This window comes from Chamaea fasciata, unplaced genomic scaffold, assembly GCF_029207755.1.
Source record: "Chamaea fasciata isolate MVZ Bird 193981 ecotype frontalis unplaced genomic scaffold, bChaFas1.0.hap1 SCAF_20, whole genome shotgun sequence".
Classification (NCBI taxonomy): domain Eukaryota; kingdom Metazoa; phylum Chordata; class Aves; order Passeriformes; family Sylviidae; genus Chamaea; species Chamaea fasciata.
Genome location: NW_027094105.1, coordinates 7,287,284 through 7,314,765, shown reverse-complemented (window position 1 = coordinate 7,314,765; position 27,482 = coordinate 7,287,284). Strand labels below are relative to the sequence as shown.

The window sequence follows — 27,482 nt, the reverse complement described above, 5'->3', positions numbered from 1 at the left end:
CTCTGTGTTAAATTCCGTGCCAGACCTCTTTGGGACCAAACACGTGGAAGGGAGTTCAGTGTCCAAACATCTTCCCAGATGGGACAGTCCAGAGCAGGTCAGTGCTGCTGCCCCTTTGCACAGGATTCACCATTAGAAGCTCATTTTTCTGCGTGGAGCCAAAGCCTGTTTTTTCTTCTGTGACAAACAAACTCACCAACAATGTGCCAGTATAATCCATAAATGAACTGCAAACAGCTCAGTGCTGTAAATCTGCGCGTGAGCTTCTGCATGGCCTTGCTCCTGCAGGCCAGGACTGCACAGTGATTAGAGAAATTAATAGCTGGAAATGTTAGAGCCTTGTTTGCAAAGCTGGAGCTGCTATCAAGAGTTGGCTCTGTCTGTGCTTTTCCCTTCCATGCAGTGCATACACGGGGACACTTCCTCAGACCACGAGGGATTTTGAGGCCACTGTTCCAAGCTTAACCTGCTGAGGTAAGATTGTTCTCTTGTTTTGTTTTTTTTCCCCAGACTGGCACTTTCTCACTGGTTCTGGTCTTTCACTGGTTATTATTTGTTTGGGGTTTTTTTTTCCTCAAAATAAATGAATATTTGAAAGATTGCCCAAAGCAGTTTAGCAATCCATACACGAGCCTCAGCGTTCCAGTTAAGGACTGAGTATAATTCTTAAATATGAGCAACACAGGCAAGAGTCTAAGTTGTGTAAGTGACACATTGTGAATGTGCTTTGTCCAAGTAATGTTTATGGAGAATTTTACATAGAAAATACCATAAACATCATTTTGGAGTTCAGTGACACAGAAAGTTGTTTGTACCCCTGCACTGGGATTAGTTCTACAGCATGAGGTAGTAAAATGAAAACCACAAAGTGAATTTAACTTGTCCTTGCACAGAAAAGGGTTCAAAATAATAATAATAATGCATCCCTTGGCATTGCAAAGCTGCACTTGCCAGTGTAAAAAAATCATTAGATAAAAATTACCCACGGAAGTGTATTACTAGGGTACAAAAAGAGAAAAATTAAGTGCCTTCCTTACTCACTAATGCCAAGTAGTACATTTGGTAGTTCATAACATAGCTGATAATCACACAGGAGACATTAGGGAAGGAAATACTTGAAATTCAGGAAATTACAATATCTTTGCTGATTGATCCTGATTTGTTGGAACTACTTAGCTGCTGGCACAATGGTGGATTTTAAAAGTGGTTACAGAACAGGAAATCACAGGAGTTGAGTTGCTTCATGTGTTCCTACTCAGGAGCTCTGCAAAAAAGGAAGCCTGGTTTGCATTCCCTGGGCTTTGCTTTCCAGACGAGACTGTTGCAAGTAGTTGACTTATGGTCGTCATATTCTGGTGTCTGTGTGCTTTACTTGGCTAAACCTTTTTTTCCTGGAGGTCTTTTCACTCCAGTTTTGGGCTGGCTGATCTTTCCTGTCTGCCAGGCGCTATTCCTGGTTTCTGTGAAGCTGCCTCTGGTCGCTGTGCTCGATGCTCAGCTGACTGAAAGCTCAAACTGGTGCTGCACCAGCACCAGGGGAATTCAGGGCTCCCAGGAAAACCTCTCCTGCCTCGGGGTGTTTATGATGTGGGGAGCTGATGGAACAGGGTGGTGGTGACAGGGCACAGCCGATGGCTCTTCTGAAATTACAGCTCTGGGGATGGGAGTGGGAGCGGGCGGCCCCACAGCTGCCCTGGGCTGTATCCCAGGGGTTGGATGCCTGTAACCAATGTTTAAAAGGCCCTGTGGATTCAGGATTGGGGCCAGCAGGGTTGTTGGAACTGTTCAAAAGTCGCTGGTGAGAGGTTTGGACACTGCTCTGAGGCGGCCGCTAGAGGCCCCGCCAAGCCCGTCCCTTCGCTCCGCATCAGCTTCCGCGGCATCTCTGGGATGCTGAGGTTCCTCTCTCCCTTGAATCGTCCCTTCTGGTTCTCTCCAGAGCTCATCACCATTCCTGATACTTCATCTTCACTTCTCGGCGTCTGAGCTATGTCCTGTCCTGTCAGTGTGGGAGAGGTTGGAACCACATATTGAACAAACAGAATGTTCTGTCACAGAATTGCTTGGGTTGGAAAGGACCTTTAAAGCTCATCCAGTTCAGCCTCCTGCAGTGAGTGGGGACACCTTCAACTACATCAGGTTCCTCAGTTTGACAAAAGCCTGGTTTGACCCTCAGCTGAATCAAGGGGAGCACAGAGATAATTCATACAGATGCCAGGATTCTGTTGATATCATCTATTACCAGCCCATATCTCTAGTTCAGCCTTTGAACAAAAAAGCAGCATTTATTTCTGGGACTACTTGACAGATCTGTAGGAAAGTCAGGCTGGTGCCCTGCCTGGTTTCTCAGTGTGTATCTTGCAATTTTATGCTCACCGAGGCTAAAGTAAAACTTTATTGCACTTTTGTGTTTGGCATTTACATCCTGTTTATGTAAATTCTTCAAACAGCTTGATTTGTAGTAGAGGAAAACAATTCTTGCTGTATCTTTTTGTCTTTTGAAGTGTCCATCCACTCTGGAAGAGGAGAACTTGTATGGAAATTAAGTAATTTGTCTGGATGTTTTTGTGAGACTTAACTTTGCAGTCTTCCAACAGATTCTGGTCTTGTCACTATCAAACCTCAGACTGCAAGTTTTATGCACTCATTTTTCTGCTTAGGTCTTAAAATTTTGGCTGCATGACGCTGACTGAAAGGATAGGGCTAGGTTAGAAATTATTACTAAGATTTGGGAACTGTTTCTAGTGTGTATTAATCTTACTATTAAAATTTGGGGACTTTTTTTGTGTGTATCATCTTGGTCAAGTGCAAAATGACAACTTGCACTGGAGCTTTGAGCAGCAGTGGTGGACTGGCTTTGGTAGGACTGTTCTGACAAACCATTTGTGCTGTGCTCATCCCTGGAGGCTGAAAGTGAGCTGGAGGATAATTTTGGTCTCCTCACAGGCCTGTGTGTTCAAATTTAAACCATAGGACAGGGCCAAGAAGGTTAGAAACAAGATCTGGGAATAGCATCTCTTGTGTCCCCAACACTTGTCATTGTTCAGTCCTTGCAGCTTGTCCTGAAAAGCTTTCCAAGACATCAGCTGTCACTGGACACTTGTCTGCACCATGGAGCACAACGGGGCAGTTGCCAAAACTTGGATTTTTCAGCCTGAAGCTGCCTCTGCAGCAGGAATCTCAAGTGAAGCCAGAGAGGGTGACAGTGACATTCCACTGGCTGTGGCCCCAGTAGTGCCCAGGAGTTGCTCTGTGACCCTTTGTTACCATTTTGAGTTCACCAAGGTTCAGTTCAGTTGGATCAAATCTCCCTAAAAATAGGGCTTTGCTCCAGACTGGGTGGGTGCATTGCAGTGCAAGTGGATAGGGGGAAGGAAAAAAAGCACAGAACAACTATGGGGCTATGTGAGGAATAAAATGCTCCTGAAAATACTTCCCATTTCATCTGAGCTGTCATTCCTTCCTATGCCCCTTCCTCTGTATTAATTCTCCTTTCTGTTTTCAGCTGCTTGTTGCCAGAAATGGGTGATTTTAAGGCAAAAGCTTTCTCACAGCAAGCTGAGCCCAGTATGAAAGGGGAAATTGTTTGTTCAGGAGTTTCTTCCAGAATAAGGTAATTTGCCTGTGGGAGGAGAAAAGAGCAGTCAGACACAGGGAGGACACTTATTTAGGAAAGGCTGTAGGGTCTGATCACGTGCTGACCTCATGCTCCATATTTTGAGCCCCAGGGCCATCATGGGCCTGTCCCGTAGGTGGGACATCAGCCCTAAGGTAATGCTAACCTTGCCTTGAAGCAGAGAAAGCACAGGCAGTTTAATCTGCAATTTGAACAGAAACTATCTGAACGTGATGCTCCCACCATGTCTCCATGAATCACATGGTCTGGAGATGGCTTTTATTCTGTAGAGGTCTGAGGAGCTCAGGGGTGCTTTGTCCATGATTGGCTATTGTCAGTACACACAAACTAAGGTCAAAATGAACTCTGCTCTCCTTTAAATCTCCAGCTCTGACGGCACAGGAGTCAAACAGGTGTAAGGGGAGATGTTCTGTGGTGTGAGGAGCTACAGGAGGCTGCAGCAGAGCACAGCTGGAGAACACTGGCTACTGGAGCCAGTGGCAGGTAAAGGAGACCTCCAGGGATTCTGATGTCCAGCTAACCAAACCATTTCCATGGGGGTGAGGGAATTTTAGAGACGCGTCTAAATATCGAAGACACGTCTGAATCCATAATGCCAGGCCTTGGCTGCTCTGTATCAAATCCTTCAGACAGGCAGGCTCTTCACCCTGCTGGCTGTGGTAGGGAGGGGATGTTCCTCAGAAGGAAGGCTGAGAAAACGCAAAATCCTTTTTCAAACCACTTGTCCAAGATTCATGTCTGAGTGATTAGAACCTGATGAGTCCTGACTGTTCCCTGCTCCCACTGCAGTGCTGGCCCCAGGCACCAGCTGTAGCTACTGCTACTTCTGTGGGGAGATGAGGAGAGAGGAAATACCAGCAAGGGAGAGCAAGTGCATCTGTCCCAGGGCAACTCTTCAGAAAGTGGACACAGGCTGGATCTCTAGTGTTCATTTCACTGCATTTTTAATCATCCAGGCTGTAAAAGGTGGTGAGCAGATGATGCAGGAGCTTTGATCCTTTAATAGGGGTGTTTGCCCGGTGGCTTCCAGGGAGCCTTTTGTTTTGGACGTTGATTTGCAGCCAGGAATTTCTTGAAATCTTTTTCCTGCAATTGTAGATTTTTGTTACTAATGGAGGTCTGAGCTGCAAAGGGCCTAACAGGTGGATTTTGGGAAGTGAGTGTCTCCTTGGATGTGGCATGCCCATGACTCACAACATAGAGCGTGTGCCTCTTACTGCAGCTTATCCACTCCCACATGTTGTCTATAACGATGGGGAGGAGGCTCACCACCCCTCCATAGCGATGCCTTGCTTCTCTCAGGCTCAGGTAGTTCACAACAGCGTGGGGGTAGCTGTGGGACAGAGGGAGACAAGTGGCAGAGGAGTGCCAGCACTGCAGCCCTGAGAGCCACCCTCAGCCCTCCCATGGAGGAGCAGCATTGCACAGCCAGCCGTTTCCCAAAAAATGGAAAAGGAGGGATAGAAATGGATGTAGAGTCCTGCCAAAAAGCACCCTGGCATAGATCTGGAAGTCTTGGAGAGGACACACAGACACTTGCCCTGCAGAAATCAGCTCTGTGCAGAGGAGCAGCAGCAGGAGGAAGGAGCAGGTGATCTGCCTGAGCACTGCACCGACCTCAGGGCGCTCACCTGCCCTGCCATGCACCAGAACAAGGAGGCACAAACAAACCAGCACTCTTCTTGGGAATGGACACTGGCAGTGTTTTCCCAACAGCTGCAACAGGAACCTGGGCAGGTCCTTTAGCCTGACTAACGCCAGGAAGGTGCTGGGACAGAACTGGTGGAGAAGGCAGGCGGGAATGTGCAGTGCCAGTCCCCCAGCACCGACAGTCAGGTCCCAGGAGCTGAGCTGAGCAGGCACCTACGTGGCTCGAATGGCAGTGAAGTCGTTGCTGTCGTTCAGGAGCACTTTGCACTTCTCAAGGAGGCCGGTGGTGACGCTGTCCCCGGGGTGCAGCGTCTCCATCTTGTGGCACAGGTTGCGCAGGTCGTTGCAGATGGAGATGAACATGTTGAGGATGCGCCTGTCGGTGGAGTTGTAGCAGTGGTGGTCCCTGTAGCACTGCACCTGCGCAGGGGGAAACACAGAGGTCACTGATGGCAAAGTGCCCCAAAGGTGCTCAGGGTCAGTGAGGAGAAGCCGCTTTCCCTTGTGGCTGTTAGCTGTGAGCACTGAGGGATGTTTGTTTGTTGTTCCTCGTGACTGGGGAAGGCTGGAGTAAGGGATCTGTCTCTCAGCACACTGAGCCTGCCTCAGTCTTGGAGCTGGAGGAGTGCCCCAGCCAAACCCAGCTGTGCTGGCAGCACTGCAGGACGCAGGCTGAGTGAGGCTGGGGCCTTGTGTCTGCTGGGCAGAGCAGGGTGAGGAGTGAGGGCAGCCACCAAACTGGGAATGGTTTGGAGTGCTGTGTTTGCATCATGCATCCTCTGTGGGATTTTATGTGGCACTGGCTGCAAACTCAACCCATTTAACCCTAATTGCCCTGGCTAACCTGTTAGACCAATGCTATTCCCTGCCTGCCCTGAGTAGTTGTGTTACTCAGTCATGGCATTGCATGAGGAAATGTTATGCCAAGGCACTAAGTATCTTCTCCAAAGAAATTACAGGCTCTTCAAAATAGAAAATCCTGCGTGCCTGGTTGGCAGCCAGAGCTGGGCTCCAACACCTCCGGTTCTTTCTGTAGGATTTCAAGACAAGAGTGAAGGAGCTCTTCCAACATGGATACAATCTGTGCTTACAGAAGAGCCATGGAATGTGCTTGGCTAAATTCTCACCAGGTTTGTAAGAAAAAATAAAACATGGCCCCTTAGGGTCCATTTCCACCACAACTTCCTTCTTCCACACTGTTTGCTGAGTGCTGTGTCCTTGTGAGTGGCAGGATTTTTTATTGCTGCTGGGAGCAGAAATTGTCCTAAGGAGAGTATCAATTTAGCCTGGATGTTCACCAGTGGGGTAACAGGACTTGTTGTCCACATCAACAACAGAGAGTTAATGCCCCTGAGTGACCTGGATGGGGACCAGGACTACAGGAACAACTTGCAAGGGCTGTCGAGTTCTGCACAAGCCAGACTTTATACCCTACTCCATGCAGGAATCTTTAAAGAGCTGTTGCCATTGCCTGTGGTGTGCACTCCCACCTTTCCACCTTCCTATGCTCTCCTCCCTGAGGAATCTCATCACTCCTCGCTAAAAATGGTGCCACATAAAACTGCTGGGGGTTGGAAACTCAGCCACGTTCCAGTGCAGTATCATTTTTTTTTCCTGTAGTGTCTATATTTCCATGTAAAGAGAGCTGGTAGCCAAGTCAGCTGTAAGGGCTGAGACCACACACATTTCTGTGTTTGCTGCTTTTATTCTTGTGCCCTCCCCTGGCAAATTAAAAATAGGGAGAATGGCAGTGAACTAAAATGGGTGCCTGCTTTTGTCACCAGTGAAGTTTCTTTGGTAGGATTTTAGCTTCTGCTCAGTGCTGCACCAACTGCTCCCTGTCCTTCCCAGTAATTTGCTCTTTTCCTTTTCCCACCCTTCCCCTCAGGGGTACAGTTTTGCCACCACTGAGTTCCTCTGTGCTGTCACAGAGGAGGCCATGGATCCATGGAATTCTAAGGTACCACCCACCAGGTTTCACCCCCATCACAAGCAGCCCTTCCACCTCTGCCAGCAAGTACCACTGGAAATATCAGTGCTTCTAAATACAGCATAATGTTACCCAACATCTCAACGGGAAAAAAAGGCCCCGTGCAATGTCTGTCACAATCCTCTTCAATGCAAGGAGCAAAGCCCTTATATGAGGGAGAGGCAGCCCTTGGAAAAGACAGCCAGCTCATTTTGTGTCCTAACTCTGACAGCAGCCTGGCTTTCACTCTGCCTTTGGCATCCATCTGGGTTTTGTGCCTGAGTTCTGCTGTCTCAAATCCACAGTTCTAATTTTATTTCGATTTTTCTTCCCCTCTCTGTCTCCAGGTGCTCTAAGTCCCAGTTCTAAGTACTCCATGTTATAAAAATTCCAAGACAATTGACTTACCAGCCCAGAAAACCCCTTGCCAACTTGGGACTTTCAGCCCTCAATCCATCATCCTCCCTCTGTAACACAGCCATTATTTTTAATAAGCACTATAGAAAGATACAGCAGCACCAATACCAGGGGGAAGAGCCAGGCATGCTGGTTCCTACAAGTCAAGGATTACAGATTCCATGTGTGGCTGGGGAAGGAGGCTTGGGTTGGTTGTTTTGTGTTTCTGGCTCTGCCTCAGCAGTGCTAAACTAAACAAGAAAGTACTGCTCAGCCATGAGATTCCTCCTGAGATAACGAGAGGCTCTACAGGTGCTTCTCTCCCCACATCTTCAGTTACACACAAACGTTCCTGGAGAGGTTTTGTCCGTCTGCCCTTCAGTAAAAACATTTCGTCATCCCTGAACTGGCCCCAGCTGCTGTCCCCGCTCTCACAGGCAGGGAGCTCTTTGTGCTGAATCACTTGTACCTGCACGATGGACGACACAGGTCTCATCATGTCGTGGGCTTCCTCCCGGGTTCGTTCCAGTGCTCTGATAAACGAGAACTGCTGCTGCTGGAAGAGCCTGTAGTTCTGCTCGATCCGTGTTAGGGTCTCCACTACCTCATTCATGTTTACTTATTTCTGGATCTGCGGGCAAGAAGAAGAGAAAAGGAGCTGCTTTTTAGAAATTATGCCATTCTATGTCTCGCCTGAGCTGGAATTGTGTAGGTTAGTGGAAAACTTAAAAAAGAAAAAACCAAAGTAAAAAGCAGGAAAAAGCGCAGGTATATTGTGTGGAAGCGCCGCAGTCCCCGAGCGCCAAGCAGTAAGTCAAGGAGTTGGTAACGATGCTGCAGAAAGAGGCAGAGAAGCCAGAGGGGAGCGCTGACAATCAGATGCCATAAACCCTGGCGGCTCTGTTGTAAAGATAACGCGGCAATGCATCAAGCGCGCGGCTGCGGCGGGGCCGCGGGGAGCCGGGGCTTCTCCTACGGCTCTAAAACCATCGCCCAGCGGCTTCCGAGCTCTCCCGTGAACCGGAGCCGCGGTTAACCCGCCCCTCCTCCCGGGGCTGGTTCGGACCCTGCGGAAAGATGAGAATCTCTCGGGGCAGCCTCGCCCGCAGCCCCGGCCCTCCCTGCTTCACCCCCCGGCCGTTCGTGCCGCCGGGACCCCGCGCTGCGGGCGGGTCTCGCCGCCCGGCTCTCGCCCCGGCGAGCCCCGCGGCTCCTACCGGCCGAGTGACGTGCGGCGGTGGAGGGGCAGCTCCCCGGGAGGGGCCGCGCTGGCAGGGCGGCCTGGCTAGCCGGGATGAGCGGGATGAGCGGGATGAGCGGGCGGACAGCGCTGACCTCGGACCCTGGGCCCCGCCGTTGCCGCGGCAACCGCGCCGCCGTGTCCCTGGCAACAGTCGCCTTTCGATGACGTCTCCCCGTTGCCGTTAACGGGGCCGTTCCCCGTCGCGCAGTGATGACGTCTCCTTAGCAACGCGTCTCGTTGCCAAGGGCGGCCATGGCGGAGGCGGACGCGGAGGACGCGGCCCGGCCGTGGCCGCCGCCCGCGGGCGCCTACGCGGAGGAGCGGGGGCTCTTCCAGCTCCTGCAGGTGAACGGGGACCCCCGCCAGCTCCTCCGCGGAGCCGGGTGGCCGAGCGGGGACGGGGGAGGCGGGGAGGAGCAGCGGTGCGGGCTCCTGAGGAAGCCGATGGGCGGGTGTCCACGTACGGGAAGCGGCCGTGGACTCTCTCAATTAATTATTTTAACTGGCAGTTGCTGCGGCTCATAGGTGTCATTTGATTTGCGGATGAAGGCGGCAGCTCGTGGAAGAAAGGAGTCGCTGAAAGGCGGGGCGGGAGGAAGGGGATACAGTCGCAAATTGAGTGCGGGATTTTGCCGTGGCTGAGCAAACCACCCCCTGATCATCCCCCGGTTAAAAGCCTTTCCCCCCGCGTTCCTCTTGTGGCTGTTCGTGGAGGTGTCAAAAATAAAGGGAGAAAAGTTCACTTGTGGCGTCGTTGTGATTTCGGTCCATGGCCAGGCTGGTTGCCCTGCTTTAGGGACGGGTGGTTTTGTTCTGTAAGTTCGGGAACAGCCCTTGTGCTGTGCGTGGTGAGGTTTGTGTGAAGGACTGAATATCCTGGTGCTGTTCTCATTGGAGAACTTGCTGGGGAGCTTTCCCCTCTCTGCTGCTCTTAACTCTGTTAAAAAGTCATTTTCACTTGCTCAGAGCTTACTGAAATGCACATGCATGTTTATTTCTTTTCCTGTTTTTTTCACTATCATTTTTTTTCTCTGTTCATTCTGACTATTGCCGCATAATATTTATGATTTTTTAAAAATGAAATACTGGTTTTTGCAAGCCACAAGGCATTGAATATAGCTGCAGGGACTCATATTACATGAAATGCTTGTGGAATTTACTCAGGGTCATGTTTTCGTGCTTGGTACTTCGGTTGTGTTGGAACAAAACAATGACACAAACACAGCTTGAAATTGTTTTGCTAAAACATTTGCAAGAAACAAAATGTAAAAAATGGGAGACCCAAAATGTGAACCTCCCCCAGGGATTAACAGAACAACTCGTGTGAAATTAAACTGAGTTTAGCAGAATTGGATAAAATTAATGGTTTGGGCAAGAAATAGTGCCAGTGTCAATCACTGTCAGCCTGAACGTTTTTGAATTATAATAAACCCAGATTTTCTTAGGTTTGTTGTGCTGGTAAGTGTAGTGGAAAATCTAGATTGCTTAGTTTAAATAAATGTTGCTGGAAAGTAATAATTTTTAAATGAACTTCCAATAAAAATACAGATTTCATCATTCATGCTCTGTGCTACCCAGACCTTGATGCATCAGAACTTGCACGATCACCAGTTTATAAACAAAACTGAGTGTTTTAATTATTCTAATGAAGTGGATGAAGTAGAAAAGGAAAATAGGCCACTCTAATGAAAGACAAGCAGTTGGTGAGGATATAAAATTTTATGGACTAGACGGACTTTATGGAATTTACTTGCAAATATAAAAGTGTTATGACTGCTTTTTAGAAACGTCTCTTCCAGCACGAACATTTCTGCAGCTTGTCTAAATTAGAGCATTAGTTGTGTTTGATGTTTAGTTTTAATTACAGAACTCGTGGCTGTGCTGAAATATCTTATTAGGAAATGTATGAATTTCTCAGGGTTGTTCTTTTTTCTGCCTGTAAAGCCCAAACCCTCCCTGAAACCAGTGCAAGATCCCCCCTGCTATGAGTAGGAGCTGAAACAAGGCCCTGTATAACCTCAAGAGTTTAACATGAAAATTAGCTCCAAGATAGACATTCAAGGCAAGGCTTTAAGGCTTTTTTGCTTTCCCCCCCACTCCTTTTCATGCAGGAGGCAAGGCTGGTACAGGTGTGAAATGTGCTGCTTCTGTGGGTTGTGTTTTCCACAGCTCTTGCCCGTTCTGTACTCCTCTGGGCTAGTCAGAAACTTGTGGGAATGTGCTAGAGAGGGCTCATCTTGCCCTGCAGAGACACAAATTCAAGTTAACTCTGGTTTTCAAACTCCTTGTATGGTTTCTATGTCAGTGCTGCCTCAACCATTTTCAACTCCAGGCTGCTCGAGCCAAACCTTTCTGGTGTCCATATGTACCATAAATAAGCCAAAGCAAACAGGTTGGGGATTTTTAACTGGCAATTTTCTGACCATCTTCAGTTTTTCAGCATCTAAAACAGGTTCTCATGTCTCAATTTTCTCTGTGAAAGAAAATAAATAAGCATTTATAAGCTGTTTGGGATCCTCATTGTAACATCGCTGTAAAAGCACGAGATATCCACGACTGCAGAGCCGTGTTAAATATTCCTCTGACTTTGCCCCATTTATTTCCAGACCATGCTTGAAGAGCTATTAATTCATAAGCCAGATGATCCCATTGAGTTCATGATAAACCACTTAAAGGAAAACAACGATGATGGTGAGTGAAAATGGAGACAGCAGAAATAGTTCAGTTCCTGATTTGTGAGTAGCTGTTGGGAGCTGTGCTGCCGTTGGCAGGTGATGGATCAAACTTTTCAAGGCTCAGTCTTGGGGAGGGGGGGAAACAAAAAGAAAAAAAAAAGGTGAGCATTTTGGAATAGTTATAGGCAAGATGCTTTTAATTTCTTTTTTTTAGTGGGTAATCTAATAAGAAATGCACTTTAACAGTTATAACAATGAAACCCTCTAAGGGAATAACAAAGAGTTCTGGTGTATCAATTATTAATGCCTTCTGTGCCCCATCTGATATTTCCTGTTGTCTTTAAGCTCGCTAATTACTCCTTTTGTCAGGTGTAAATTTGGGCTCCTATTCTACCTGGGCTGGCAGATTCTCTGCTTTTTGATTAGTTTGTTACTCGCTGCTGTTAATGAGTTCCACAGCTCAGTTGCATCTCAGCTGAAGGAACAGTGAGTGTGTCTGCTCCTCTGTGTAACAAAACCTGGTAAATTGAATGGGAAGCCTGTATTCTGCACAATAAAAGCATGTACCCTCAATCAAATTATTTGATTTACAAACTGTTCACCCTTAGGCAGATTATATTTGGATATGCACAACTGAACTGTAATTTTTGTTCTGCGTGAGCTGTCAGGGAGAGCTGGTGTCATGGAGCTTTGATGTTTCTTTAAAACCAGAGTAAACCATTACGAAAGTTCTGCTGGCTGCAGCATCAATGAAATCATTATCACTGGAGGTGCTGTGAGCTCTTAGTGGTGTTGATCAGATGGATGTTGATTGAAATGCTGCTAAATACGTTAAAGAAAAGAAAAAATCAAATCCTGCAAATTGTGCCCAGCCTTTTCTGGTGCAGGCGGCGTGAATAATCAATCTGCTTTGTAGACCCATGGAAAATATGTGGATGAATTTCCTGCAGTTTGATAGAATGCTGATAAAATTTCTTCACATTGGAGTAACATTTGTCCTGAAGCCCCACAGTATTATTTTAACAGAATTAGGCAGGTTTCCATCTCATGACTTCAGTGCTTAGAGGCTAAAGATAGAACTACAGCAGTTGTTTGTCAAGGGGAAAATGCTGTCTGCTTTTGGTCTGGAAAACCCTGGTAAGGAAGGAGAGGAACTCCAATTAAAATTAAAGCCTAAATGTTGTTTTAAGGATAAATTATATGGGAAATAATGTAACAGAAATGTGTAGCAGAGTTGATTTTACTTTTTGATCATGGTGGAAGGTGCTGACTATTTAGAAGAAAAAAAAACCTTGTTAGAGCCATCAGTAAAGTGATGAATTTTCATGATCTTGCCTTGCCTAGACAGTTTTAGCCCTAGAGAAAATTTCAAACAGAGATGTGTGGAAGAGAAGCATTGTATCTATCCCAGGTGTGGAGTTGGAAAACCTTTTTAATTGATAATAGGATCTAAAGTACTTTTAAAAACATAAACAAGTCTAATGGTGATTATAGCTTACAACTGCCTCGAAAATCTTGGAGGTCCAAATGTGTGGCAAAGTGTTTGTGCTTAAAGCTCTCTCCTATTGTTCTTTCATGTGTTCCTTCTTAAAACCTTCAAGGGCCACGTAAAGACTGATAATTCTTTCATAATCAAAGATGCAAGTTTTCTACATAGTATCTTGGTTTGTGCTAATGAAAAAGGCTTTCAGGGCCTGAGTGGCATTTCTGTGAGTTCCTCCTCTACGTTCAAACCTCTGAAAGAATGTAAAAAAAAAGTTCTGCAGGAATGTTTAGTACGTACCCTGTGCTTCTCCTCTTTGACAAAGGACTTCTCTTACAAGTTAAGCAAATTTTGTTGATTAATATTAATCATTGTACCTTTTGGATTTAAATGGAATTCTGTGAGTCCAGCTGTTCTTTTGTGTTATTCCAGGATTTGTTTTGTTGTTGCTAAAATCATTGTTGAATGTTAAAACTTGCTTTACTTGGACAAGTAAATCCTGTAACATTTCATCAAGACTAAATACAGAATTAAATATGATTTCTCACCAAAGAAAAAGGCATTTCCCAGAATTTCCTGACTTCATTTAGCTGCTGCTTTGGAGCTGCAGTATTAAATAGTGACTCTTTGTTGATTGGAGGGGTTAAACATTACACCCAGTGGTGTCCTGGTTGTGCCCCCGTGTCATATGTTTGGGGAGAACGCTTTAGAGGAGTCCTACAAGTGTGCAAATGAGTAAATCAGTGAATTACACTGCCCCATCTGCTGCCAGCCACTAAGCAGAGAGAAAACCAGATTTAGTACAAAGTGAGCATTTACAGTAGCCCTGGGCAATATTAAAGCATGAGATGGTGTATATAATGGTATGTTTCGTTTTTTATCAAACGTTTGTCCAAGAAAGCTGTGTATTAAAGCTTCAATACCTAAGGGCTTTCTTGTGAATTTTAAATCATGCTCCTAGTTAAACCTCAAAAGGATCTGTGGATGGAAAGGTTTTTTGATTTTCTTTGAAGTGGTTTGAAGAAGTTGATTAGTGTTGGCACCCAAGCACTCTTTTATGACGCTGTTTATAAATAATTCCTAAGTACCGGGCTGGAGTTTCAAGGTGTTAGATTTTTTTAAAAAAACCCTAGGATTTAATCACATTACATTTGAAAGAAATTAGGTGATAAAAACAGCTGATGTATCCTTTTAAAGTATTTTTCTACATTGTGTACTAGTTCTGTTGCACTTGCAAGAACCAATAAGGGGGGAGTTGTTCTTAAACCTTCCAAGTCAGATAACTTTGTAAAGATGAATCTGTAATTTGGGTTTCATGTATGTTTAAAAATTGCACCTGCCCAATAACTGTTAAGTGCCTGGAAGGCCTCATGAAAATACATTTCACATCCTTGCCTGTCTGTTATCGTCAGACACGATCTCCCTTGGTTATCGAGAGCTGAGGAGGTTTTTGGGTGAGTGGATCCCTCCTCTGCTCTGACCTGTGTTACTCCCAGTAAATACTAACCAGTCCCTCCTGACTCTGATTTGGGTTGGTTTTTTTCTTCCCCCTGTGGTATAGGAGGAAAAAACATCAAAGCTGTTAATATAAAATGAAAGTTCAAGGGATTGCAGCCCAAGGTGTATTTATGGAAAAAGTTCCAAATACTTTCCTGAGAGTGACTCCATTTTCTCTTGTTTGTCTTGCCTCTAATTCATTCCGAAGGAAGCTCAGGGCAGTGATGCCTATTGTGTTGTGTGTGTGCATTGGATTAAGAATTCCTCAGAACTGGGATGCATTTTTTGCACCTTGCCCCCACAGGGAAAGGAGAGGGACGTGCAGCAGAGAAACACAAGAAACAGAAATGAGGAAAATTACTTTAAATGGTGACTAGAAAAATTGAAGGCAGCTGTCAAAAAGCATAGTGAGGGAGTCCTTCATTTTGCAGTATCTAAATCTTCTCTGAACCCTGACACAACCTATTTAGATGAAACTAAAAACTGAAATGGTTTTTCTTCACAAAATGTGTTACTTCTGAATCAATATTTCAGGAATAAAAGTCAAGCTCAGGTAAGGAAATGTTTGTATCTTATGGTTCACCCCCTAAACTCTCCATGTGTTTAAATGGATTGAGATATACATATCTCATATATCTCTCCAAGTGGCAAAGTTAGAGTGTTAATCTCATTGACCATGGAGATTAAAGGAGGACCCAGCTGGCACTGATTTTCTGTTCCCCCTTTTTTTCCCAGTGGAGCCCAATCCCGAAGTCTCCACTGAGGCAACTGAAATAATTGTTTCATGGTGGCTTCACTGATATTATCCAATACAAGAGTGGGAAACTGGTTGGGATTTTTGCTGTTCTGCATCTTGACATTTGCATATCCTTGTTCCATAGCTCCAAGAATTTGTGTCCTTGGTCCACCTGCCTCTGGAAAAACTACAGTTGTGAGTACCTTAGCCTCAGTGTTGTAGCACTTCTCACTCACTTTCTGACTTTCTACTGAGAGAGAATTTTATCCTGGGAAAAGAATTTTTAGGTTTGTCCAAGTGATAGATGAGTAGGAGACAAATTAAAGGGTGTCATTCCTGAGGGATACACCTGAGGCTGTTACCCTACAGGTTAAATAGATATTTTCAAGTGAGGTCTGTGAGAACTCACTCAAGTAGTGAAACTGCTGGAATGCAACAAAATTCTGCCTGCCTTGTTTTCCCAGCCTTTTAGCAGGACTAATTAGCCTGGGGGAAGTAAGATAATTATACATTTGTGGTGTTCCCTTGCTGTGAAGTGCTCCATTTGCATGGTCAGTTGTCTCATGTCCACTGGCACTGCTTAAATGCAAAGGTCAAAGTTGCGTTTGAACCTCAGAATCGGCAGGTGATGCTGGTGAGGGCATGGCAGGAAGAATGTTTCCTTCTATAAATTCTGTGTTAAGGTACAGGAGATGAAAAAGCCATTATTCAAAGCTGAATACTCTTGAACATCTTTATAAAAAACTACTTAAAGTTGCTTATATACTTAAATGTCTGTAAACTTCAATGTATGACTAGGAAAGCTCTGTCTTTCTGCAGCCTTCTGAAAAAAAAATTGCTTCATTTTCTTTCCAAATATTTCAACCTGTATTTTTTTTTTCTCCCCTCAGGCGATGTGGCTTTGTAAACATTTCAATGCCATACGTGTCTCTCAGGAGACTTTGTTATTCAAGGAAGTATTAATGCAGACAGAGGAAGCAAAGGCATATAAAGAAAGAAACCAGGTGTGTAAGAGAATATAATAACAGCTGTTCTCGTGTCACAGAACAGGAATTGTGTGGCATTCCCATGATTTCCACTGCTGAGTTGAGCAGATGAGAGTAAAGATTCTCTTCACTCTGTGTTGTACCTTGGTGTCAGGCCACAGAACAGGGGCAGGAGAGGGAGGCAATGCAAAGTAATGAAGGTCTTGAAAATACTTACCTTGAAACAAGCAGCAGAACTGGGAAAAATCCAGGAATGCACAATCCAGTTTAAAGAATGATTCATTCTATTATTAAACACAGTGTCTTCTATCTGGGCACGTTTGATAATCTCGATAAAATAAGCGTTAATCTCTGAGGTCTCCTTTGGTACAAAATGCTCTGGAAAATATGTACACAAAGAACTTTTTTTGATCTGACAGTGCTACTTAGTTGTGCGTGCTTGATTTCTCTGTAGCATGACACAAATAACTTACTTGGTGCATTAACTCAAAAGGAGGATGACAATCCAGTCAGTTCCTGACAGCCCTGGAAGCTCTCAAGCTGAGGCAGGAGCAGCTGACTCAGATTGTTGAATTTCCCCCAATTCTGTGTACCTGAGTTCCTCCAGTGAGATTTTTAAATCCATTCATTGTGGGCATCCTAATTGATATTCAAAGGAGTTGGTCCAAAGAACATTTTTTCCAGGTGTCATGACTTCCAGGATTAGTTGATCAGTGTTGCAATTAATTGTCTTATTAATAAAAATTAGTGACAGATTGGAAAAATACATCAAAACGTTATCTTAAATACAGAGAAGCATTTGACTCCTGCCTTTTTGGCTGATTCCTTTCTCCCATGTCAAGGCATTCCATGAGAAATAGAATGGAAGAAGTCTGGGCTTTTTGTGACTTTCTCTGACAAGTCCACTAGTTTGAGTTTCTATTTTGTCCCTTATCACCCATTTTCATAAAAATTGAAGCAATTTCCTATCTGTGGGAATTCTACACCCCTGCTAAGTCCAGTTTAGGACTGGGATTGGCCAACAGGTTTGTAATTTACTGAGATGGCAGACAGTGTGATACACAGATTAGGGTTTTTTCCTTGGAAAATTAGGCTAAAATATTGTTTGTCAAAATTGAATAAAATAGTGGAGCAGTGAATAAAGTTTGGAAATGCCTCAAGTAGCACACTTCAAGATCTGAGAGGAAAGAGTTCATTGAACTCCCTGAACTCGCTGGCAAAAATGTTTGCATTTGGCTGGGGTGATATAGAATTATTCTTACTGAGAATATGTACTTTGAAATCTTAGTTCTAATTACTAAAGATTGTTTTGATAGGTTCATAAATTTATACTTGGAGGGGGAGAATTTAAAACAAAAATTCCCTTTGGTTTAATTACTGTAATTATTAACATATTTCAGACTATACAGATGCACTTTCAAGGGTGTCCTTTTGGGCTTATTTGATTTAAAAAGATGGATGGTGTGGAAGATGAAAGTCAAAAATGTCAAGGCTAATCAGGTAGTGAGGAGGGCCCGCAGAGCAGAGGCTGCTGGTGGTTCAGCACTGTGCACTTTGCCTTTGGGTTTGATTTTTCACACTCTAGGAGGAGGTTTTCACTAAATAATTTTGTTCTTTTATGTGAGTTTGTTGCTTCCAATGTAACTCCTAGAATTAAGGGGGAACTCCTGGGCTCCTCCAGGTTGGGATGTCTGTTCAGGAGCAGAACAAGAGCTGTGTACATGAGTTTGCATAGAACCAGGGCATTAAAAATGTAGTCCTGGCCAAAACAATTTAATAAATGGAGAGGGGGAAAAGCAGGAGCTAAGGCTGTGGGTTTTGGGGAGTCTGATGTGAAGATCATAAACACAAGTTATTTTTGTTTCTCACATCTAAGGCTACTGTGGCTGCATTAACCCCAGAGCCAGAGGTTGGGCAGTTTGAGGTCACTTGGCCACTGTCACTGGATCTGGGCAAATGCTGCAAAAAGCTCTGCAAATGTTTGTTCACCTATTTTACCTGCTCATCTTTAGCCAAGCTTTCATCTCTTTAGTGTTCACCCATTAAAGCATTTGGGTTTTCCTAGCATGGGAAGTCATGGAAGGCATATTTAAATCTGTGATTACTCTCTGAAGCTCCATTTTTCACGTTGGACAAGCAATCATTCACCCACACACACCTGGCCACTTACTAATGAGCACAGCTCAGGTAGTGAATTTTAAATATTGAGTGTTCAAAGCAAGATGTGATCATTTTGCATGTAAAAATACTCCAAAAAGAAGTCAAATATTTTTGAATATTCAGTAAATTGAAGAACCACAAGCTACCAATAAATATTCCATGAACAGAAAAAGAGGCTACATTTTTGGATAAATCATTGCAAATTATTCCCTCATCTCTAGTTATTATAATGTTAAGAGGAAGCATCTTCAGGTTTTCCTATAGTGAAGTCTAATGATGAGCTATTGCATGTTTCACTTTTCCTGTTAACTGGATGAAATAAGAAGCTGAAACAACTGTGGTAATTGTGGTTTTGTGGGATGGGTGTGCTCTTTATGCTACACTAAATTGCAGTTAAGGTGTTTGCATAATACCTAATAACTTAAAACTGCTCCAGAGTTGTGTCACATCCCTGTGCTTTTTAAAAAGAAATAAAAGAGAAGAGAGAAAAAAAAAATTCCTAGGCATCCTTAACTATGCATGGTGAGCATTCCAATCTATTCCAGGGTAAGCCACTCTGAAGGAGCAAAAAGAAACTGTTCCAGTTTTGTGTATCCAAAAAACTGTACTTATTCATATGTATTTATCTGAGCAAACTAAATCTGAACATTTATGTTACTCAGGAACCTGAAGTAAATTTCTTCAAACTTGATTGCTGTTCTCTCCGAGGTGCCAACTTGGAGAAGCCAGAAGTTTTTAGCTGCAGCTGTTTTCAGAGCAAATATTCCCAAAACTTCCAAGAAAGATGTCTACTGATAAAGCTCCCCTACAAAAAAAGTGTGGGAATTTTATGAAAAGGGTGTTGAAATATAAATCTGAGAAGACCAGGCATGGAAATTGAAGTATGATGCTCCTGAAATAACGTGGAATATTTAAAATTAATCATGAGTGGGTCCAATTTTTCAACAAATGTGGAAATAGTGATTAAAGCAGCATGGATAGAAAAGTGGTGTGAACATGACCAAAATCCCACAGCAGTGTTTGTTTTCTTTACCTGCACTGAGTGTTGGGACAGCTCAGTGGGTAAGGTGGGGTTTGGCTGTTATTAAATGTGTATCACTGTCACACATTTCATCAATTATTGCAGATTTTTGGGAAGTACAATCCCATCTACCAGGCTCACCATGTATTTATGTGTTAATGAGAGATAAATCATAAATGGGCTACCTGATATGTACCAGATATCCTGATTTCTAGTGGAATCATTAGGCATTCTGCAAGCAGCCTATTGAAAATGATTTTGTAGGCCACTGCTCAGTGGGAGGAAAACTGCCCAGGAAATGAGACTGGAATTGAGCCACAGAGAGCAGAAGGAGCTAAAACCCTGAAACTCCTGATTGTGTGTCCTTGATTGTTTTTGTGCAACAAACCCCGCTCCAAAGACAGGAGCAAGAATACCACTGCATGGAGAGAAGTGAGGATAAATTTGGTTTAAATTGGTTTGGCAAGGAGAACAGAGCAGCCCCCCAGCAGCCTGCAGCCTGTTTTGACATGACACATGAAAGGAGCAGGCAGGCCCTGGCTGTCCCTGGGAGCAGCGTGGTGCCCCTTTGGAAGGTGACAGGTTCCAGCAGCGAGGGGCTGCAGGAGGCTCTGACAAAGCACCCTGGGGACCTGCTGACTCTCAGCAAACGCTGCAATTTCCTCCCCTCCTTCTCTGCTACCTGCTTGAGCGTTGTCTCACGCACGGCTGATGTGAGGAGAGGCACTGAGAGCTGGGCACAAAAGACAGAAACAAAAGCAAACCCTGCCTGGCTGGCCCACCTGGGCTCTTCTGTGTGTTCTGGAGCACTTTCTCCATCCTCCTTCCAAGTGCCTTCTGTGGGACCATTTCCACCACTCCTGGGGAAATTGTTTCATCATCTAATGAAGATGATTTTATGAAATCTTCCCACCACATCATCAGCCACGTTTTTTCATTGTATGAATTGACGTTCAAAGGAGTTGCTCCAAAGAATGTTTTTTCCAGGTGTCGTGAGTCCCAGGATTAGTTAATTAGTAATGTAATTAATTGTCTTTTTAAAAGAAAATTGTCTAATTATTAAAATTAGTGGCAATTAGGTTGGAAAAATATGTAGATTGGAAAAATATGTTGAAAGGTTATCTTAAATACAGAGAAGCATCTGATTCCTGCCCTATCTACCTCTCCAAGCTTGTAGAAATACTCCTTTTTAGTTTTATACCCTTCAGACTGATTAGGAAAAAGACAATATATGGAACGAAAGGGAACGGAGAGTCAAGCTCACATTGTTAAGTGAAAGATAATTTATTTTAATTGAGAGATAGAGAATCTGATTGCAGGTTGGGTGTTTTTTTTTTTTTTTCCTGGGTATTCATTTTACCAGTAATGGCAGAATGAATAAGACAAAGCATTTAGTGAAATGATTAATGGCTGTCATGAGCTGCATGGACAGAAGTTTAGGCTTTGAGTTAAACAGGCTAACACAGAGTTTAACCAAGTTCGGCACAGAATGAAAGCCTAAATTAACAAGATAGTGAAGCGAATTCCGACTAGAAGGAAAGGAGAGTATTGCTGATTTCTTGTCAGGAAATCAAATACAATGGAAGAAATGTTGTGGGGTGTTAATCTGTATAGGAGCTTTGTTCTTCTGTCACACAGCAAATAGCTTCTTTCAAAACATCTCTGAAGATGGACAAAGTAGTAGGCACTGAACTAAACAGCACTTTGAAAATATTGGCAGATGCAGTTTCCATCCCATTTCACAGTCCTGAGTCTAAAAATAAACTAAGTTCAACTATACAGTATATTTTAAATAAACCTTTTGGATGATGAGAGTTACTTGAAGCTATGAAACAGACCTCCCGAAAATCAGACTCTTTGTGTAATTTGCTCAGTGTCTGAGGTTCTGTTTGTGCCACTGAGAGCCAGCAGGTCCCTGGTGCTGAGCCCTCTGTCACAAGGAGCAGTGGAGGGTCAGATCCTAGTGGTTCAAAGGATGGTTTGTGGATGTGATGTTCTTCTGGATCCCTTTGCAGGTCCAGTGTGTGTGTCAGTGTGAAGAACTTGGCACTGCTTCCATGTCAGTGTGCAAACCCCCCATGGATATTCATGCTCTGTGCTCAGCTTCCCTTTAACACTGATTTTCATGCCCTTATTAACTCTTTGTCATTAACTCATGTTAATGACCCGGGACTCGCACAGAATTATTTATTTCTTTATTTCCAAGAAGACATCTCACTTCACCTTTAACCACAACGTGCCTGCATGGTAAAATTCCTTTTGAACTCAATTGTGAATATTCAGCCCTTTTTTTTTTTTTTCCTTTTTTTTTTTTTTTGGTTTTTTTTGTTCTTTCTTTAGAAAATTCCCAACGCGCTTTGGGCCAATCTGATCCAGGAACGTCTGTCAAACGTGGACTGCATCAAACAAGTAAGAATTGCTCCTCAGAGGGCCGCTGGATAAGCACTTACACAACTCGTGCCTGGTACTTAGCATTCCAAGTCCTGAGCAGAGCAGGGAATGGGGGCAAATCATCGGGGCTCCCGAGCCGGTTTCTTTCTTGAACATCAGCGGAGGGAGTTTGGAGCTTTATTAACAGGATAAAGGGGAGGATGAGAGTATGCATATGCTAATCTTCCAGCACAGACATGATCAAAGGCTGAACAAGCAGAGCTTTGTTGATTGCCTGGGGCAACTGGCAGAGATGGAGTGGACAAAACAGATAAACAGCAAATAGATAGAAATCAATATTGTGTGAGGTTTGGGGCTCTTTCTTGAGGAAAGGGGAGGAAAAGGGTCTCAACGTTGCTAATTTCAATTTTTTTTTCATTTCTCGTTATGTATCTTTTTTTCTTCCTGTGTTAGGAAACACTGCACTTGAATAGATTGTCTTCTGGGGAATAATTAATATGTTCACTCTTAGCTTACACAAAGAGGCAACCGAATGGGTTTAGTTGTGTTCAAATCTCTGGGATCCCTTGTTTTTTGCTTCATGTTTCATCATCTGGGAGACTGAAACAATGATTTTTTTTTTGATCCTTAGAAAGAAAAAGTAAAGGGATTTGCAGAAATCCTAAATGGTACCAACTGTTCTTCATAAAATACTGCAGGCCTTTCCTCTATAATTGGCCTATTAATGTTGAACTTGCAAAGTAGAATTAAACTTCTGCATTGCTATTCACTGCGCTTGAATTATATGGGTCTGTCTGGTTTTCCTTGAAGGTCTTTTTAGCTGAACTATTATACTTCATTTTAACTCATTATAGTTACTTAGCACTCCAGATTATATATGTGGTAGCATTTAATGTATTTTTTTATCTGTTGTAAATCCACACAGGACTTAGGCCCTTCAGCTGGCAGGAGAACCTGTTTAAAACCACACATGGTATACTGTCTTGTTCATTTTTGTGGTATTTTTAGTTCTTTTTATACCAACAGCTCTAAAACCTCTCAAAAATGCTCATTTTTTTCACAAAAGTCTCTTTCCCTGATTAAAAGAAGAGATGTTTTCAACAGCTACTTGTCCCAGTGTTTGTTAAAGTGAGTTTTACTGTCAGTGTAGAAGCAAAATCCATCTCTCTCCACAGGCTGCATCCACCTTATTTTCCACTTTTTTTTTTTTTTTCCCCTGTGCTTTCTATAATTGTTGGCATGGCTTTGGTTGTCCTGTCAATAATGAGGGAAGGATCTCTCAGTGAGTTATTTTAAGTATTAGGTCATGTATGAATAGGGTGACAAGGTGGTTGAAATGCCAACAGCTGCACAGAGTCCTGCCTGCATTTTATGTTCCTGTTGTTATCATCGGCAGCACTGAATCAGTGCTGGGTGTCTCACAGAACCAAGGGGGAAAAAAAAAACCTTTAAGGAAAAAAAAAACTTCCCTGACATTCGGCAAGAATGGAGTGGATGTTTTCAACCTAGCTGAGGTTTCAGCTGGTTTTAGGAGAAACACAATTTGTTTTTCAAAGGTGTGATGGTTATTAAAAATCTTTACGTTAAGAGACAGACACACACAAAGTGCCCACGAATTATTTTCTCCTTTGAAAGGGGATCTGTGCGTTTGAAGTGTAATATTTTCCGTGTGTAACTCAAAATAGAATTAATGCTGTAGGGTTTTTACATCACTGACCAGATTTATGCCATTTCTTTCAAAGCATGAGTCAGCATGTTTTCACTGAAAATGTTCATAGATGAAGAGCAGCATGTTGGACCACAATACCACCAGCTGTTTGTTTTATTTCTCCTTGTGGTGTCATTGGCTTGGCATTAATTGTACAGCTTTCATCCCACTGACAGTAGGAATACAGGATTTTTTGTGCCGTTGTTTTGACACTCACAGGTTTATAGATGTCACTGGCATTCTCTAAGGAGAACATTTTTATTGATCAACAGCTCTGCTGAGGCCCTGTGTTATGTGTTCTTCCAACGCAAACCCAGTCAGGGCTGCGAGGGATCAGGTGGGGAGGTCTTGCAGCACACACAGGAAACTTATTGCAAACATTATGTTCTAGCCTGGCACTTTGTGAGGATGATTTTTCAGAGAGGATTTTCATCTTGCAGGGTTAGCACAGCTTGGCTGCAGCCCCTCTGACTGCTGGGCTTGTGGAGGGAATTCATGGAGCTGGAGAAAGCCAGCGGAGAGGGACTGCTCAGGATGTGTTTGACAGAGAGAGCTGAGCCACCTTCCTGAAGGCTTAGGACCTTTAGAAACTAAGCTTAGGCCAGTGATTCACACAAGGAGTGACAGAATGACTTGAGATTGGTATTTTTTTTTTGTGGCTGCCCTTGAAAGGGAAGGCAAAAAGAGCAACGGCTCTGCTTGCTTTTACCTTGATTGGTTCTGTTTGGTTTTACCTTGGTAGCTAAAAGTCATCATGTTTTCCTCTTTGAAACTCCGTGCAAAGCAAGTGATGGTACAGAGATTTATCCAGGGAGAGAATCTGCACATTCACCACATTTGCTGTTTTCTGAGAAGAATGGAACTTGTTTTAAAACATCTTTGCACCTTACTCAACTGGCAGAACTAATGTGGGGCATAAGAGGCTCCTTTCTAATGGGAAATTTGGCAAGGTTTGAGCTTTTCCCATCATCCATACTGCTCATGTTGATGGACTGCAAGAGCTGGTTTGTCAATATTTCTACTGCACTCCTCAGTCTGCTGTGCTCTGAAAATCTCCAGAATTTTACATCCATACTGGCTAAGCTATTACTGATATTATTTTTTTGGTGTGTGTGTTATTTTCTGACCCCTTTCTTTATTTGGGAGTGAAAACCATGTAATACTTATTCAAAACCACTGAATAATAATGTGGAAAAACTGTTGTGATTACTTGTTTTCCTAAAAACAGCTGTATTCATGACCTTTGTGCTTCCAGCTGAGATTTTTTTTTGTCTCATGTGCCACATAATTCAGCATTGTTTCTTTCTGCTATTTCTTTTTCTTTATTCAAAGGCGGTGTCAATTTTGGATTTGGTAATTAAAAAAAAAATATATGGAGGATGTACAGGTCAAATATCAGGAGGGAACTTGAATACCCAAGTCATTATTATTGTGGTGGAAAGTGGGAAAGTCTGTAGGTTTGGTATCATAGCTGAGAGAAACTGCCAGACAGTTGGGGAGATTTCCATTTGGGAATGACCTTGAGCATTTCCTTTTCTCCAGATTCCTGAAGTCTGGAGAGGAAAATGATGGCTTTGAAAGCCCTTCCTTGCTGCTGAGTTTTCAGCATGGCCTGGGTCTCTGAGGAGCAGCTCACCTGGCATTTAGGCAGCAGCAGAATCTCTGTTTACGGGGTTCCTGTAGGAAAGGTGGGAGGTTCCCAGCTGGAAGAGAAGGAGCAGTGACCACAGAGTGAAGTCACCATGGAATTTCTCACTTTTAGCCTTTGTTCCACCCTTGATGTGATAAGGTGCAATCCATGCCTGGATAGAAGGTTACTGCTATCAAGAACCAAAAAAAGATGGCTTCTTTCAGAAACAAATTTACCATGTGAACGTACTAATTACACTTTAATGACAGTCAGGAGGGCAAAAAAGGACCAGTGTTTGCATAAAGCACGATAGGCATATTGTAAGTCAGGTCTTGCTCTGCTGTGTCTTGCTTCCTCTTGCTCCGTTCCCAAGCCACACTCCCTTTTCACTCTTTTTTTTTTTTCTTTCTTTCTTTTTTTTTTCTTTCTTTTTTTATTTTATCTGTGACATCTGCTTGGAGCTTGTCCCTCCTGTGATAGCACACTACTTGCAGCTGTTCAGACCTCCAGCTCCGAGCTGTGCATGGGGTGCCCTGAGCATACGGCCTTTTTGATGTGTGATAAAACAGAACCGAGCCACTGGGGGTATGGAGAGGGAATGCAGCAGAATATCAATAAACCTGTTCTGAACAAAGCTGCAGCTCTGTGCTGGAATAGACATTTCACTGAAGTGTCAAGTAGATGGATAATATATTCTAATTAGGGACTGACTGATACCCTGCAACTCGGAGACCTTTGGAGATCAGCTCCAAAATGCTCACTGGTTTTGTACTGTGTGTTGATTTTGCATTTGTTTAATGCCTTAAACTCTATTTTCTGCAGGAAGCTATTTATTGAGCTTTGTTTTCCTAAATAGCCAAAACTTTTCGCTCTAAAACTGTTTATTGCCAGTTTTAAGGACCTTTGAAATTTGTATTTAAACCTCTTGAAGTTTGCTGTGGATTGTTAAAAGCATGGGTTGTGGATTGTTACAGTGTTGTGTTTACTGCCTGTTGCACATTATGTGATTTGAGCCGTAAGCAGTACTGACCTCAGGTTTTGTGGGGTGGTTTTGGGGTTTTTTTCATTTGTTTTGTCATAGATTCTAAAAGTGTTGTACTCAGAGTGGGGAAAATAAGCCAGATTTGTAGTTTGTGTAAATTGGCATCGATTTGTTTACCTCAGAGCTCAGATGCCATTTTTCCCTAGAAGATCTGGGCCTATATATGTATTTTTTTTGTACCCAGCATATTCTAAACTAGTGCTGAAGTTCCTGGCATAGCACTACAAACACTGTGCAGCTTTGCCTTCTGCAAGTCCCAAGGGATAAATTGATTTCTTAGCACCTGTGTGACCTTAGCCAGTGGTTCATTCTAATTTGGCAGAGCAAACACTGGGAGTGGCAAAAATGGCTTGCAGTTACTTGAGTCTTGTATTTTCTACATCTGTCAGCAGGATGACATGTTCCTGAAACCAGGCTAATTAAGGAATTTTAAATAGTCTGCTCTATTTTCTTGTGTAATTGGAATGGCCCATTCCCTCCCACAGAAGTCCTGGAGATAGATTTCCCTGAAATACTTGGAGAACCTTTGGACCCCACACTGACAGAGCACCAGATTTGTGTGGGAGATGATAATGATTGCCAGCTAATGCAATATTAAAATATCTCCTTCATTTCAGCACAAAGATGGCTCCCAGATTTACTGCGGTATCACAAAGTTGTTTTGAGGGATGGGATATAACAGCAAGGACTTGTGTGCTCAGGCAACTAACAGATAAATTAGGGAGAGTTCAGAAGATTCAGGCTTGAGCCTGGGAAGTGGATTAGATTTCAAATACTGCATCAGACAGAAAGTGAGTGAGGCTGCAGCTCTCCGATGGTATTTCACAGATCTGTAAATGTTTTTTTAAAGATGCTCAATCCAACACTTAGCTGGCTATAACAAGGACTTAAGGGAGCAAAAGGCTCTTTTTCCTTTTTTCTTTCTTTTGCTCTGTTGCTTCATTAGCTCTGGGAATGCTGGTTCCATTACTGTGAGTTTTCCTGTATAATTTAAGAAAATAATGAAAGCGTGCATATTTTCCTCAGCATTCTTGGCATTAAATCTGTCTTTAGATTTGTTTAGCTCCTTTTTTTTTATATATATAGATATACTCAGTGTGGGTTGGTATCCTTCTGAATATTTCAAAACTGTAGAAATTGTTTTGGGTTGTTTTTATTCAAGATAGAAGTTGGTTTGTTTTTATTTTTAAGATTGAAAGATGAAAAAAAAAAGATCATTGCTACAATCCATAAGTTCCCATTGCTGTGTGGCAGTGGA

General features: G+C 43.4%; 2 protein-coding genes across 4 annotated transcripts in view; one reads left to right on the top strand and one right to left on the bottom strand.

The window, feature by feature from the left end:
• Positions 1–4,636: 4,636 nt before the first annotated feature.
• On the bottom strand, positions 4,637–8,265 carry SPACA9 (sperm acrosome associated 9). Its single transcript, XM_066201422.1, has 3 exons — positions 8,122–8,265; positions 5,505–5,707; positions 4,637–4,970 (listed from the first exon to the last, which is right to left on the bottom strand). The coding sequence occupies exons 1-3, from the start codon at positions 8,263–8,265 to the stop codon at positions 4,637–4,639; spliced, it is 681 nt and encodes a 226-aa protein (XP_066057519.1).
• An 883-nt stretch (positions 8,266–9,148) lies between these two features.
• The window catches only part of AK8 (adenylate kinase 8), a 66,350-nt gene continuing 48,016 nt past the window's right edge, over positions 9,149–27,482 (top strand). The window contains exons 1-5 of one of the 3 annotated variants that reach the window (XM_066201427.1): positions 9,149–9,240; positions 11,502–11,586; positions 15,432–15,481; positions 16,177–16,290; positions 21,794–21,862. In XM_066201427.1, the coding sequence (XP_066057524.1) occupies positions 11,505–11,586; positions 15,432–15,481; positions 16,177–16,290; positions 21,794–21,862 (315 nt within the window). In that variant the 5' untranslated portion in view covers positions 9,149–9,240; positions 11,502–11,504. Of the gene's footprint in view, positions 9,241–9,547; positions 9,711–11,501; positions 11,587–15,026; positions 15,104–15,431; positions 15,482–16,176; positions 16,291–21,793; positions 21,863–27,482 lie in introns of those variants that run through there. The other 2 variants (XM_066201426.1, XM_066201425.1) reach the window with 2 other exon arrangements.